This window comes from Triturus cristatus, chromosome 3_1 (assembly GCF_964204655.1).
Source record: "Triturus cristatus chromosome 3_1, aTriCri1.1, whole genome shotgun sequence".
NCBI lineage: Eukaryota > Metazoa > Chordata > Amphibia > Caudata > Salamandridae > Triturus > Triturus cristatus.
Genome location: NC_140583.1, coordinates 1,058,454,427 through 1,058,470,155, shown reverse-complemented (window position 1 = coordinate 1,058,470,155; position 15,729 = coordinate 1,058,454,427). Strand labels below are relative to the sequence as shown.

The 15,729-nt window shown below is 43.7% G+C and overlaps 1 protein-coding gene across 1 annotated transcript in view; it reads right to left on the bottom strand.

Moving 5' to 3' along the window:
- Positions 1 to 15,729, bottom strand: part of KMT2A (lysine methyltransferase 2A) — a 1,466,550-nt gene that overhangs the window by 1,187,385 nt on the left and 263,436 nt on the right. Inside the window, exon 8 of the mRNA XM_085645838.1 lies at positions 13,694 to 13,773. Within this exon, the coding sequence (XP_085501964.1) occupies positions 13,694 to 13,773 (80 nt within the window). The remainder of the gene's footprint in view (positions 1 to 13,693; positions 13,774 to 15,729) is intronic.

The following is a 15,729-nucleotide window of genomic DNA, read 5'->3' as shown; positions in this document are numbered from 1 at the left end:
CTTCTCTCAGTTACCCCCAGCATCATCTGCCTGCTTGATGTCTCCACTGCATTCAGGGCCGACTTCAGACATGTATTAACCATGTTCTTTCCTTCTTCTACCAGGTGGCTCACCCTTCTCTGGTATTGCTCTGGCAGATGTTTTAGGAGTTCGCCCACTTCCTCCCAGTGCTGGTATGCGTGCCTGTTGATGAGCGCATTAGAACTGGCGATGCGCCATTGGATAGCCGCACTCCTTTCCATTTTCCTCCCCATTAGGTTCATTCTCCTGCTTGCCTTGTCTGGAGGTGGCCCTCTTCCTCGCAGTGGATGTTATGATTGAATCCGCTGGTACCGATCCCCTAATATATATAGGGTCCTTAGAAGAGTTTGTATTTCTTTTCAGTCCTTGGAGTTATTGCTTTACACATAGCAGGTTCCTTAAAGGCCTCCTTCCCCTGGTCCAGCACACTTGGGAGTATGGGTAGGAATTGGCTTCTTGTCTGGGATGGTAACAATGTCTCCAACAGGAAGCAAGATTGAGGTTTCTCCTCTAGCTGCACTCCATACTTGTTTGCAGCCCTCTTAATGACCTGGTTATAGATTCTTATGTCGTCTGGCGGCGAAGGCCTCAAAGGATGGGATTCTACTCCCTCTTACGGGGATTCGGCGTCGAGATCCTGCCACTGCAAGTCTTGCGCCTTCGAGGATGTCGAGCCCTGGTAAGTGTTTCTCTTCCTCACCTTCGCCATGATACAGGTCTTCCTCCTCCTGCTCCTCAACTGGTTCTGGTGTCGTTGGTGGTTGAAGGTCCTCGACGCACCTTTGGGCTTCGGAGGAACAGTAAACTACCTCATCTTCTCGTCGAAGTCCCTCTTGCATTGCAAGATGCTCGCCATTTCGGCCTCGAGCCTTTTCTTCTCCATCTCAGACGCGTGTTCAGCGTCAAGAGTTTCGGCCTTTCTCTTCACAGTTGTAGATGTCAAAGTCGTAGCCGCTTTCAACCCTTCATTTTTTGACGTCGAAGGGTCCCTTTCGTGACTGCTCTTCGACGTTCCTGCCATCAATCAGCACAAGTTCCATTTTAGTACAAACGGACAACACCACCACGATGTACTACCTGAACAAGCAGGGGGGTACTCGTTCCAGCACACTCTCGCTGGAGGCTCAATCCCTGTGGCACTGGATCCTGGCAAGGAACATTTCCATAACGGCGGTGCACCTGCCAGGCGAGCTCAACGTTCAAGCGGACTCACTCAATCGGCACTTTCAAGACCCAGAGGACTGGGTCCTCAACGACGAGGTGCTAGAGAACATTTTCGAGGAGTGGGGCCGTCCGCAAGTAGATCTCTTCACGGATGAAAACACAAAATGCCGAGGCTTCGCCTCAAGGTACTATCGACCAGGGTCTCTGGGGAATGCCCTTTTGATCGACTGGTCAATGACATTTGTGTACGCCTTTCCTCCTCTTCCGCTAATCCCGAAAGTGGTGACCAAGCTGCAACACTCGACCACCAAGATGATCCTAATAGTACCGGACTAGCCGAGGCAGTGGTGGTACCCAGATCTCCTTCACCTATCGATCCGCCCGCACAAGCGTCTGCCGTGCAGGCCGGACTTGCTAACCAAGATGCAGGGGAGGACTTACCATCCCAACCTTCCCTCGCTGAGCTTAACAGCATGGCTCCTGAAGTCCTCCAGTATGGCCATTTAAACCTTCCCCAGGAATGTATGACCATATTGAAGGAAGCTAGGAGGCCTTCTACGAGACACTCATATTTCTGTAAGTGAAAGAGATTTTATTTATGGTGTATTCAAAATCAATATAACCCTACGAAATGTCAAGAGGAAGTGATATTACCTTATCTGCTTCACTTAGCCAGGGTGGGGTTGAAATTCTCCTCCATCAAAGTGCACCTGGCGGCCATTACGGCCTATAGGCGCTCTCCATCTCAGCATTCGTTCTTTAAGGTTCAAGTGGTAAAAGATTTTTTGCAGGGACTCAAAAAGGTTTACCCCCCAGTGAGGCCTCCCTCGCCTCCTTGGGAGCTGAACCTGGTTCTTTCAAAGCTTATGAGTCCACCTTTCGAACCCATACATAAGGCTACATTACAGCACCTTACGTGGAAAGCAACCTTCTTGGTAGCTATCACCTCAGCACGTAGGGTGAGTGAAATACAGGCCCTCTGCTCAAAAGAACCCTACACGGGTTTTCACCTTAATAGGGTGGTGATGAGGACTCGTCCTTCTTTTTTACCTAAGGTGGTGTCCGACTTTCATGTGAATCAGTCTATCTCACTACCAACTTTCTTTCCCAACCCTTCCTCGCCAGCTGAGAGGGCGTTGCATTCTTTGGATATTAAACGAGTTCTCAAATTTTACCTAGATAGAACTAAGGCTGTCAGAAAGTCTGACCAATTGTTTGTAAACTATGGTGCTGTCCGTACAGGTTTTGCAGCATCTAAACGTTCTATTACCAGATGGATTGTGTCAAGCATTAAATTAGCTTACCAACTAGCTCAGAAACTGTTGTGGCCTCTACCTAAGGCAAATTCCACACGAGGGAAAGCGGCTACTGCTGCGTTTCTCAATAATGTCCCACTCTCCGAGATCTGTAAAGCAGCTACTTGGAGATCTGTCCATACATTCACAAGACATTATTGTCTGGACTCGGACACCAGAGCAGACACTTAAGTAGGGCAAGCCTCCTTGAGGAATCTGTTCAACAACTGATTATTTCGGTTAACTTCAATGTATAGTGCAGTTCTCATTTGTCTGCGGTGGAAGGTGGGCTTGCTATTCTATTCAGTGCTTATGACTATTGATGAGGATCCCCTGGAAGAGAAGGATAAGTTACTTACCTGTAATCCTAGTTCTCTTCCAGGGGTATCCTCATCAAAGTCATAAGCAACCCACCCGCCTCCCCAGGCAAATGAGAGGACTGTAATATTAAATATGGAAGAAGTATATCTTTGTGTTTAGGACGACGGGTCCCGCAAAGAACAACTGACTGTCACCCCTGAGGCATGATGGGATATTGGAATCAGGGCTGCCTTAAAGGCACCGTGCCAGTTTTTACCTGTACAAGGCTTTTCAGTCTCTATGGTATTGTATTGCAATGCAGCCTGCAGGCTAACAATATTTTGTGGATCTGTGTTTGGCACAGTGTTTTCTTTTTTCTCATGAGTTTTTACCTCATTTAAAAAAAAAAAAATAAAAAAAAAAAAAAAAAAAAGAGATTTAGGTGTATTCCTATGGTGTTATTGGATATTTATATCTACATTGTCTAGCCTACTATGGGGGCTGCATTGGCTTGGAAAAAATAATATATGTTTATACATATACAGAGCTGTATATATATATATATGTGTTTTTCATATATAATTTTATTATTTCCGGGGTCCCCGCACATGGGCGGGAATATTCAGTGCTTATGATCATTGATGAGGATCCCCTGGAAGAGAAATAGTATTCCTAGAAAATATTTGTGAACTGCATTTTAGCATGAGCAAATATGCATGTGTAGATTTGCTCATGCGAATATCTAAGTGTTTGCAAGTTCACTTTCCCTCCAAATACTTTTTTCCCAACTCTGATAGAAGGTTTACGTCTGCCATTGTCAGGAGTAAACTTCCAACATTTCTCAGTATAGGAAAAGATTAGAGAAGAGTTTTTGAAAACCCTTAAAACATGCAAGATAGTAGGTTTGCACAAAATCAAAAGGGCATTCTAACCCTGGAACTATTGCTTACCATTACCTTCAGACCCAGTATGTAGAAATGCGGAAACGTGGCAACATATGGGCATTGCAAGTATTCAAACACTACTATGGTATAAGCCCTGACATATCAGAGAGGGTATATCAGAGCTCTTATATAATGAGATTGCTACCATAATTTGTCACAGCAATACATGGCACCAAAGGGACAAGTGGATTTTGTCATGGGACAAGTAGATTTATGAGGCAACCAGCCCCATGGACAAGTAAATATTTTATTAAATTCCACACCTCTGATGCATTCTCAGCCCCATATGGTCAATGACTAAGTGACTGTATGAAGAGAAAACCGAGAGGTTTTTTGGAGGAAATAACACCTTCCTCATGGAAAAAAATGTTTTTTTCTTCTGTCTACCCTAGAGCTCACTCCTCTACTTACAGACCCAACAACGGATAAAGAAATCTGAAGATGTCAAACACACACTGAGGCTTCTGAGGGGGTGTATCTGACATCACTAAAAGAGGGACATGGCCGCACATAGTTAGTCGATGACATCCATTAATAATTTTGAAAAAAGGGGGCAGGGGAGAAACAGATTTACAAATCCAACCACTGGATGGCACAATAACGCACGCATATGAAATGGAAAATTAACTTATCAGAGGCAACCTCTTGTGCCCATTTTCTCGCTCTCTTCTATCCCATTTCCCTTTTCTATAGGTCTACTGATAACTAACATATTGCAACTCTGTTGATACAGTACACAGTGTACATGAAGCGTACACCGCTTAAGTTGGATACGGGCTGCAAGGTGAGCATTCTCTAACACCCAGCCATTTTTCAGCATTTTATTCATTGAATGTTTTTCTGGACTCTTGAATAAAGTTGTGTTGCTAACCAGGAACACGTGAGCCTGTTGCTACAGACTTCACCAACACTGTTTGTTTTGTGAACCTGAGGAGTAGGAGTTTGAAAAGAATGAGAAGGAGTATCTTAGATTTAGGTTGAAAGCCTATTTACAGCCTTTCTATGCATCCAAAGAAAGTAGCAGCTATTTTCGAATGGCCTTCATCAGTTAATGTCAAATACATGCTGCTTCCTTGGATTTTATCATCAATTTAGTAAGATTTTTGTGGGGATAACTAGTGACATCATACTTGTTTTGAAAAACGAAAATACAACAAAAGGTTTCAGCTGGGATGATGAATCTGAAGAAGCCTTTAAAACTCCCAAGAGGATGTGTACTCAAGCACCAATTCTATGCCATCTTGATACTTTTAAGGAGTTTATTGTGGAAACATATGTTACGGAAAGGCAGTTGGGACTTTGCTGATCCAAACACAAGAAAATGGGGGACTAGAACACAGTGTCTCTTGCTTATCCTAGGTTTCGTCAAATTGTTAAGAGAACTAATCAAGTCACTGTAAGAGAGATTTTAACTATGAAAAGGACAAGCAAAAAACATTTTTGAGCATCAGAATGAACAGTTGGCCATCAAAGACAAATTGTAACACTAGATCCAGCAAAGACCAGAAGAGCAGAATCATGACATGTTCTCATTGCATCCAAATGTAGTTCTTTAGTCGGGACAAGAATGGCTTGTTCACTGAAGTACAATTCATTATGTCGAATTACAGGAGTCTTAAAGTGGAGATCTTCTAATTCCTTTGGGTCCATGTATTCTGGAGACATCTTAATCTGGTCTAAAAAAGATGGAAAAATTCCAACCACATGATGAGTAGGAATTACAGGCTAGTCATAAGTAAGTGAAGTCTCAGGATAACGACGAGATAAAGCATCAGCCTAACAATTCTTGGAATCTGGAATATAAGTGACTGAAATCAAACTGTGCAAAAAAATGCCCATCTAGCTTGTCGATTACTTCTACACTGAAGATTTCGCAAACACTGGAAATTCCAATGATCTGTTCAAATTGCAAACTGGTTTCTGGTGCTCATCAAAAGATGTGACGATATAGTACAAGCGAATTTGTGCCAAACATTAATCAGTACATTCTAAAACTTATGGATATTTATAACCGATACATGTGGCTCAAGAAACTTGCCATACAATTTCTACAGCCTTAATAACAAGTCTTCTGACTTCTGAAGGATTTTGAGTGATAATGCAGCTCTCTTTTCAAATAGGACTCATTTTTCGCCTTTGGTCAATTACCTACAGCAAACGAAATGGCTCAATGTCTGTTGATGGATATTTTAAGCCTTCATGGGTTGCCTCAAACTATTTTTGACAAAGGAACTCATTATCTTTTACGTTTTGTAAAGTTCTGTGTAAGCCATTAGGATTTGAACAAGCTCTTTCTTCTCACTATCATCCCCAGTCAAATGTGCAAACAGGACCAACTAATCAAAGCTTGGAACAATCTGCAATGCTATTGCAAGACAATGTAAGATAATTGGGCTTCTTATTTACCCACAACGGTATTATCTTAGAACTACGCAACACAGTGCCACAAAGGTTTTCACCTTTTTTCGGTATGTTACGTTTTAATCCAGAAGTTTTTCTTTCTCCTTTGATTGATCCTTTGGTTCCAGAGTCTACAGATTATGTGTGTCAGTTACAGAAACTGAGACGACTTGTTTCTGAAAGTTGTCACAATACCTTATGATCCACAAAAGCAACTGGCGATTACTCCCAATTCCCCGGTCACTCTCTAATGCACTTCTATTTTTTAGAGTGGTCGGCAAAGGCGGGTGAAGCTGAAGAGAGATACCGAAGCTGCCTCCCTCCAGTCTTTTGATCGAACCTTCGTGGGAGAGCCTTCCTTTCTTCCTTTCAGTTCATCTACGATGTGACCTTTTGTTGTTTAAAAATAAGGGGGGCAGATGAGCTACATACACTTTAACACTGGAATGCATCTTACATTTTTACATCTTGTACACTGCTGTCTACCTCAAATCGATCGAGAAAAACATTTTCCTTTTGGACATTCAGTAATTAGAAATCCTGAGGTAATTTTCTAGCATTTTAAAAGAAAACCTATGCTCGCAATTAATATATAACCAAATAATCGTGTGCAACTACTGTCCATTGAATTTCCTATGTCGTTTATTTACATTTGTCACCCCTACCACTAACTACACCACTACGACAAAAAACTGCAGAAAATTCTCGTCTTATCACTTCCAAAATCCGTAACTTAAAAGTAGCTGATTTCTTTTTGTACAATGTTTAGTTAAAACGCCGAACTCCTCTGTTATTGCAGATCAGCGTTGTGGTCTTCCACAAGTCTATCATCTGCCATAACAAATCAAAATCCCGTCGAGGTTGGTGAATCCATCTGAAGTCTTTTGAATACGGTCGTCTACTTTCTTCTTTGACCAAAAAGGCCCCAACTTCCCTGACGCAGAAGCAAGCTGAGGGAGTTGCACAATAGGTACCAGCATGTTCCCCATTTGTCTGAGAAACTAATCCACACAAGAATAGGTAAATTACACTTAACTATTTGCCCTACTCTTTAAGAACTTTAACAGTGAGAACCTTCTAACTTAACAGTCCCTGTGAAGTGCAAAGTTCACCATCACTTTATTCCTTTTTAGAAACCACGTTCACATTTCCTGCTCACGACTACTAAACCGTCAACCATTTACTAAAGATTTCACTGCATTACTCTAGAACCTCATAGAACTCCCTAGAGTGATGGTAAAAACAGTACTGTTCCAATAGAAACCTGTTCTAGCCTTTGATTTTCTGGCAAATATCCAAATTGTTCTAAGATTAAGATGAAGTATACAGATAAGTCACGATCAGATTTGTCAGCTTTTGCTCCTCAAGACAAAAAGTTTAGCCATCTTGACCTTTTCTTTCTGTTCACACACTGCCAGTCAAATTTTGATCACAATTCTTTGGTCATTCTGTTATTGCTCATCAAATTTATCCAGAAATTTGATGTTGCCTCAACCTTGAACCATTAATTCTGTATTTCACTCATCTAAAAAAGAGCTACATGTTCCTCATCCTGAACCAGATAATGAGGTTCAAGAAATCTGAATCGGGTCTTGATTCATTGGAAAGATTATCCTTCTATTTATGCATTCTTAGGAAGAATCGTTTTCCGTTCATGCACCTTTGCTTGTTCAGCAACATCCTGAAAACCCAAAGCTGCAGGGAGCGGGGGTGCACACTGTTACATCTGTGCTGAAAGCTTATTGCAGAGTGTCCACGGAACAAGGAAGATTGCTTCTATATCGCACATTGCTGAACACCACACTTTGTGCCTATATAGACATAGGTGCTGACGGTTCGGGAACTGTGGTCCACAGGAAGGATGTTCTAAGTTCGACTGGAAGACTTGAGCAAGAATCCTGCATGAAGAACCATGTAGTACGGATGAGGACAAAGGATTCACACTTAGGCTTCTTCTTCGCATGTCAAGCGGACGTCAAATCTAAAAAAAGGGGCATGGTTGAGCAGATGAAGTACCCGGTCATGTTCATTGCAATCTTTTAGTTTTGTTCGTTTTGCTCCTTGCAGCAGAGTTCCTATTTTGACCAGCTTGTAGATGACTCGGTTTGGCTCTTTTCTCTGATGTCCGAGAGAGTTTACCCGCTGAATTATCTGCTGCTACAGTATTTCCAGCTTCAGTCAAGTACTACCAGGCTGCCAAGGTTTTGTTCACTTGTGTTTTTTTATTCTAGATTTGGGAACCTATTAACGAGACACTAGACCTCTTTCATGACTGCTATTAAGTGTAGGGTGGCACTCTGGCACGTTCCTCAATCTAGAGGAAACCTAGCAGACATCCACCACATACAGTTCTTGAAAGGTGATAAGAATGGTCACTGCTTAGCTTTTCTTGGTTCAGCAAAGCCCACAAATATTTTGTAATCCACTCAGTGCAGTCAATGTAGCAGGCGACTCCTCACCTGAGGTCCAGTCCATTCAAACACTCCTCCATGGTGCAATGGCGAGGAGGGACGGGAGATAGACTGGGGCCATATGAAAAGCCAAAACTCCCTGGCCAAGAAAGATGGCTGGATGAAAAACTGAAAAAGGAAAAAAGTAGAAAATTCTCCAACCATACAAGATGAAGAGATCGCAACTAAGAAAACAGTCTTAGAGGTTAAAAGAAGAGCAAGACAACTTGCATCAGCTCGCACAGGGAGGAGATTAAGAAAGTAAATATATACTGCAGATCCCACTGACGAACAATGAATGGAGAGGAATGAAATGGACAAAGTAAATCTTTCAGAAAATGCGCCAAAAAAGGCGACTTACATGATGGGTGAGAAAGAAAATACTTAAGTTGAGCAACATCATTGTCACCCCTCCTACTGTAAAAGAGAGAGTGCAAAACGCACAGTGTTAGAAAGGCATCAAAACCTTCTGACTCACACCACTGTACAAATCTGTTCTAGCGACCCACATATACGGATATTGTAATCTGTTTCTCCTGCAGCAAAGATGACGTCTGCAACTTAGTCAGGGAGACAAAAGGTGTATAGCTTGCACTGCTTAATCTCTACATATGAAGCCAAATGTTTAGGTTTAGGCTGGCAGACATGACTATCCTACTGCAAAAGAAGGTTTCCCCTTCCATGAGTGAGAAACAGGCAGTTGAATGCTGACTTAAAACAGATCCCTCTTGCCCAATCCTCCAAAACCTTTCCCAAGACTTTACACAGAAGTGGAATCAGTGGAAAGATGGACAGCAGGCCCTGTAGCCCTCTGACCCTGAAGAATTCTTCTAGGCAAGCAATTGGAGTAAAATATACAGCACTAAACTGAAGACTGTTCTAGGCTTTGGCAAAGATATCCACAGACAGAACCAGCTATCTGGAGAAAATCACCTGCCTCACTTTTCAGTTTAGTCCCTACTAGTGACCCTCCAGTGAGAGGAGAGGGAGCGGCCACTCTCTCACGCTGACAGAAAATGCCAATTGGGCTGCTAGTAGGAATATCCCCCAACAATTAATCTTGAGATTCAGGGTCCATGTGTCAGTGCAGCTCCAGATGAACTGGCTGGAATTGCTCCATGTGTGTAAAAAAGCTCCCATAGTGTTGATGTCACTGGGAGGCCATCAGCATCCATCTGGATTGCAGTATATATATCTGATACATTAACTTTTGTTAATGTGCAGGTGCAGACTTGGGTAGTACGGTGCCGGAACTGCAGTAGCACCTCCAATCCATACATACATTGACTATACGTGTGATGAGTTTCCCACTATAATACTGGTTACAGTTATAATACTAATACGAGGTGTGATAAATCCTTTTTTGGACACTACTACCCGGATGTCTTATGTATGGATTGCAGAACTAGTAGGATACACAAATCCATTCGGCCAACCAGGCATAAGACCTGTAGGACAGGGAGAAGTGTTTCAATCAAATCTCCGAACCACTACCCAAATACCCATGATCCTCGGAGAAAAAAAGGCCTTCTTGCAGGTTATGTTTAGCACCACGCTTATAAAAGGTTAACATCTGTGATGGAATGAGGTGGAACTTTTGGGGTGTTGATGGTAAAGCCTAAACCACAAGAAGATTCCTTGTGCGCCGAAGAGGTTCTAACAATAGCGTAAGTGACAATCTTCACCAGCCTGTTGCGAAATACGGACAGACTCCTGTTTCAGTAAAGCCGCCACCACAGTCATGAATTTCAAGAAGGTGATCATTATCCCAAAGGCCACACTGAACTGACAGTGCTGAGATCCCATGGTGAAATTCACATAATTACTTTGAGCAGGGAGAAGTATGCATCCTAGGATGGATGCCAACCATTCCCCTGCATTCAGGGCCAGTAGAACCTGGCTCATTGAGATCTTGAGCCTGTCCTGTTGAATGAAGAGGTTCAGAAGACAGAGGGTCTTGGATAGATCTCAAACCAGTCCACCTAGGGGACCAAGAAGTACATGAAATATAACATGGTTTCCCTTTCTTCTAGACCCATCCTTTCTATGGCCCTTTTGATCAGCAGAGCAAGGACCTCTGACCCCACAGTTGAGCATGTGCCAAAGATAATACTAAGGCGAAAGGATGGTAGTCCCTCAGAGTGCCATTCAAAGTAGGGAATTAGACTTGCAGATCGGCTGCATGACACCGCAGTTCGTGTTGGTCGTTTCCAAATTGGCTGAAAAGTGGGAGACCCTCCCCTCACAGTAATGAGCGAAGGGGAGTCAGAGCGGTTTTGAGGTTGCTGAACTGACCGAGGAAGGAGGAGACTAGATACACTGGTGCTGCTGATGCCAAAACGTAGATCTAACCCTCACAAGAAAGGAGTAGAACATTTGTTGGGGTGTCTGGACCAATTGAAAGGGTTGCTTCTGCTGGGATTGCTGAACTCTGGAACAGCCTCAGAACTTATTGTATTGCTGATGGAACAGCTTTGCTGGTATGGACAGGTCCAGTGTGTGAGTCAACGCCTTGCTACTCGTGAAGCATTCCACAAACAAATCAACCTTCTCTGAGAAACAAATGCCTGCCTTCGAATGGCATGGCCGTCAGACTGACCTGTACATCTTTCCAACAATCAGTTGGGTGCATCCAGGCACGGCAACCCAGTGTGATGGCACTATCCAAGGAACAAGTAAAGATCTCCGCAAAATCCAAGCATCAACGCCATAAGGTGACCAGATCTGAAAATGGATTGGTCATGTTTTCCCATAAAATACTAACTGCTAGTTTGGCTAACTCCCAACAGGCATTGACACAGCAGCCAAGCAGACATGTAGCATTTTCCATACAATGCAAAAATAATCCCGCCTATACGATCCAGTCTTTCAGACTCATTGCCTTTAGGGTCCACAAGAAAAGATGGCCTACGGCATATAGCAATTTCTCTGTTGACTGCAAGGTCCTGAATGGCTTTTCACAGATAGCTAAGGCAGGTTCCTATAGTGCTTCATTAAATTAGAGCAACAGCAAAGTGATTATTTAGAAGTCAAAGTCAGTTGCAGAGTTTCTGCAGCTGTATTCACCAATCAGGTAAAGGAGGAGAATTTCTCCAACGGGGACCTGAAAGATTAAGGGATGTCTACTTTTGGAGAGGTACCTCGACCACTGGCCTAATGCAAATCAAAAAAAGGTCATCTTTGGAGTAAGAAGGAGGAAGCAGATTGGGAGCCTCAGAATCAACTTGTATGCGCTCATAAACAATATCAAGTATGGTGATTATATTGAGTCAGAGGCTAATAGTTCCTCTATCCGGGAAAAACTCTGGGCCCTAGGAAGAGAACGATGCTGAAAGGAAGTTCTGACCTTACCTTATGCCACTCAGACAATTACAGAGCACTCAGGGGACAGTTCTGAGCACAGCTGCAAGGCTGACTGCAGGGGCAACATCATGGATGGCACTTGACAGGGAAGGGCACCATTTGTGACTGCTTTCTAGGTGCAGAGGCCAGAACATGTGGAGGCATGGAATTAAGAAGCAAGATGAATTGGAGCAATTGGAGTTGCAAAGCATGAAAGAGTGGGCCGGAGTATATCAAAGAATCTTAAAAGATGTCCAAAAGTTAAACAAGAAAGTCTGGACATGCATGGGATTCACAGAGACAATCGTGTGTCTTTTAAAGTTTTTATGGGAAAGGTTATGAATCTTGCACCCTTTGACCTAGCCATCAGAGTACAAGCAAATACATTCCTGAAGACCTTTAAATTGCCAAAGGCATGTTCCAAATCTGAGACAAGCCCCAGTGAGAAGGCTGTCCTGAGGATAGGAAATCTTAAAGATAAATGAAATAAAGATCAAGACATTAGAGCAGAGCTCATGCACATTCGCTTCACACACCATATTCTGGAGAAAATGAAGGTATGGTGGCCTCTTGGGGTGGGGTCCACTGGGATCTCAGCTCATTCACTGAGGTTCCGGTCTTTTAATGAGGTGATTTGCTACTTAAGTGACAATGTTTAATGAATGTTGTGCTTTGTTTAGCAATGTAGACACGGCATCAATCTAAAAGATTCACTGCTGAAGAAGAGAAGATTATACCACATATTTCAAAGAGGAAAAATACTCCTCCCCCTTGGGAATCACCAAAGAAGAGGCAGACCCCGAAACACAGACAGACAACTTCCAAAGGAGTAGAAAGTGGAGGAAGGAACAAGACTCCAAGAAGGGACCAACTTCAGTATGATCATGGGGGATCCAACCCCATTAGTTTCCCCATAAGAGCTCCATCCAGGATATCACAGACGGATGACAAGATGACATTTCATTAAGTGCAGGAAAGAACTATTATGATGTTGGATGAAGATAACCATTTCACCTTTCTCAAAGCAAGTTCTCAGCAAAGTTTGAAAAAAGCAGCATAGAGCTCATGCAAGACCATTCATCACAATCACATTCCAATCACAGAACAAGTGATAGACATACCATACATACAAGGAGAGGGGCCATGTCACTATTGATACTATTAAACTCTATAAAATGACAACAGTATTTTAAAACAATACTATCATCATTAGAATGCAAAGAGTCTGCATGCGACTCCGGCAGGCTGACATGCCAAATACATAGTCTCTAAAGGAGTCATTCGAGTACATTGCAAATTATAGAGGTGTTTGAGAAAATGAGCTGTAGAAAAGGGTGAGTAACACTGGAAGATCATGCTATGGAGACTTCCATCATCCAAGCTCTGAAAGTCCTGCTGGACTCCTTTAGACACAGAGGGGGGGTGACTGTGATTTAAAGCTGGTCAAGTCATAATGGAACGGATTACACAAGGTTAAATTTTCTGTGCCATACCACTAAAGTACTGTGCAATGCAGACCGGAGGGTAGGGGATGTTATGTGAAGATTACCCTTTTGTGTTATGCATATTTTAAGTGCTTGCAAATTAACCTAGCATATTTGTGCTGTATGTGTTCCCTCCCACAACAAGTTTAAAAGCACTGCTTAATAAGACATTGTAACGCTCTAATAGTACTGGAAGATGACTAATTTAGAAGCTAATTTGGTAGGTTAAAGCAAGCTGCTCACTTTACTCCAACCTAGTGATCTGTACATGCACAAAAGCTCACTTCACTTACATTTATCTTCTCCTTTGGTTTCTGTTTTGCAGGGACACTTGGGCGTGGAATAACCTTCTTCAGCTTGTTTGGTTCTGAATCTGTAGTAAAGAAAGGAGAGGTTTTTAGTTAGACGTTATAAAAGGCACAGAATGCTAGACGTGCGCATAGACCTGCGCATGTGATTTTAGAGTTGATTTATATCTAAAGAACAAGTTACTTACCTTCGGTAATGATATATCTGTAAGAAACATTAGTTGGTTAAAGATTCCTTACCTTAGAAATACCCCCTGGCGTCAGACTGGATCCGGAAAGTATTTTCGCCAGCACTACCTCTGAGCGTTGGAAGGTGGCGACGGTAGGCTCTGCGTCCGTCGTGGTCGCTGGGATGACGTTGCGGTAGGTACTTAGAAGCTGCCCTCGCGCGTCTGTACACGACTTTCCGTGCCAGATATGCAGAGCCATGCAAGACACTGACCACTGGTGCACAAAACTAGGGCCCTAAAAGGATGTTCTTAACCCTAGAAATCAGTTCGCAGAAAGGGGAGGATGGGTGGGGCGGTAAGGAATCTATAACTAACTAATGTTTCTAACAGATATATTGTTACCGAAGGTAAGTAACCTGTTCATCTGAAATAAACACAATTATAGTTTCCTTACCTTAGAAAAGATACCCCGGCAGTACCAACCCCGGTGGTGGCTCAGCGAACCAAGATCACACCAGAAAGTCCTGGAGAACAGAACTGCCAAAGAAGCCGTCCCTCCGAACTTGGCTGTCCAGACAGTAGTGTTTCGTAAACGTGTGCAGTGATGCCCACGTAGCTGCCTGACAGATGTCATGTAGAGGAACTCCTCTTCCCAAGGCAGTAGTGGCTGCCGTCGCCCTGGTGGAATGGGCGTGTAGCCCCACTGGAGGCTCCTTTATAGCCGGAGAATAACATGCTTTAATACACAAAACGACCCATTGAGAAATTGTTTGCTTGTGTACAACCCGACCTTTTTTGGCGCCCACGTAGCCAACTAGGAGTTGGTCATCCACCCGGAACTGTTTTGTGTGATCCAGATGGAAAGAAAGCGCACGTTTTGGGTCCAGGCGGTGGTGCTTCTCTTCCTTTTTTTGTACAATGCGGAGGCGGAAAGAAGGTGGGCGAAGTGATGGTCTGCCCGATGTGAAAAGCAGTGACAACCTTGGGCAGGAAGGATGGACGAGTCCTGAGAACCACCTTGTCCGTATGGACAGACAGAAAAGGAGGTTTGGATGAAAGAGCCTAGAGCTCACTCACTTCTCTGGCAGATGTGATGGCTACCAGGAATGCAGTTTTAAGAGTTAAAAGTCTTAGAGGACAGTTGTGAAGCGGCTCAAAGGGAGCGCACATTAAGTAGGTCAAGACCAGATTCAAGTCCCACTGAGGCATAAGGAAGGGAATAGGAGGAAAGAGATGAAGTTATGCCTTTCAAGAAACAATTAACCACGGGGGACTTGAAAAGAGAAGGCTGATATGGAAGCCAAAGGAAGGCAGAGATGGCCGAAAAATAGCCCTGGATAGTGCCCAGAGCAGAGCCCTGCTGGGCTAAAGAAAGAAGAAACAAGAGAACCTCAGAAAGAGGCGCAGAAAGGGGATCCACAGCCTTTGCTGTGCACCATGCCAAAAACTTGTTCCACAGGCAGGCGTATACCGTCTTAGTGGAGGGACGCCTGGCTGCCAAGATTACATCAAAAACTTCGGGGGGCAGGTCAAAAGACGTCAACTGCCGCTGCTCAATCTCCACACAAGGAGGTGGGGGGTGGACAGGTTTGGGTGGAGGACATTCCCCTGTAGCTGCGACAGAAGATCCCCCTGAAGAGGCAGACATGTCGGAGAATCGATGGCCATGTTGAGCAGCTCGGGATATCAGACTCTTCGTGCCCCATCCGGAGCCACAAGGATGACTTGGGCCCAGTCGCGCCTGATCTTCTTAAGCTATCTGGTCAGAAGTGGTATAGGCGGAAAGGAGTACAACAGACCCCAACTCCACTCGCGACATAAGGCGTCGCCTAGCGAGTGCCGTCTTGGAAA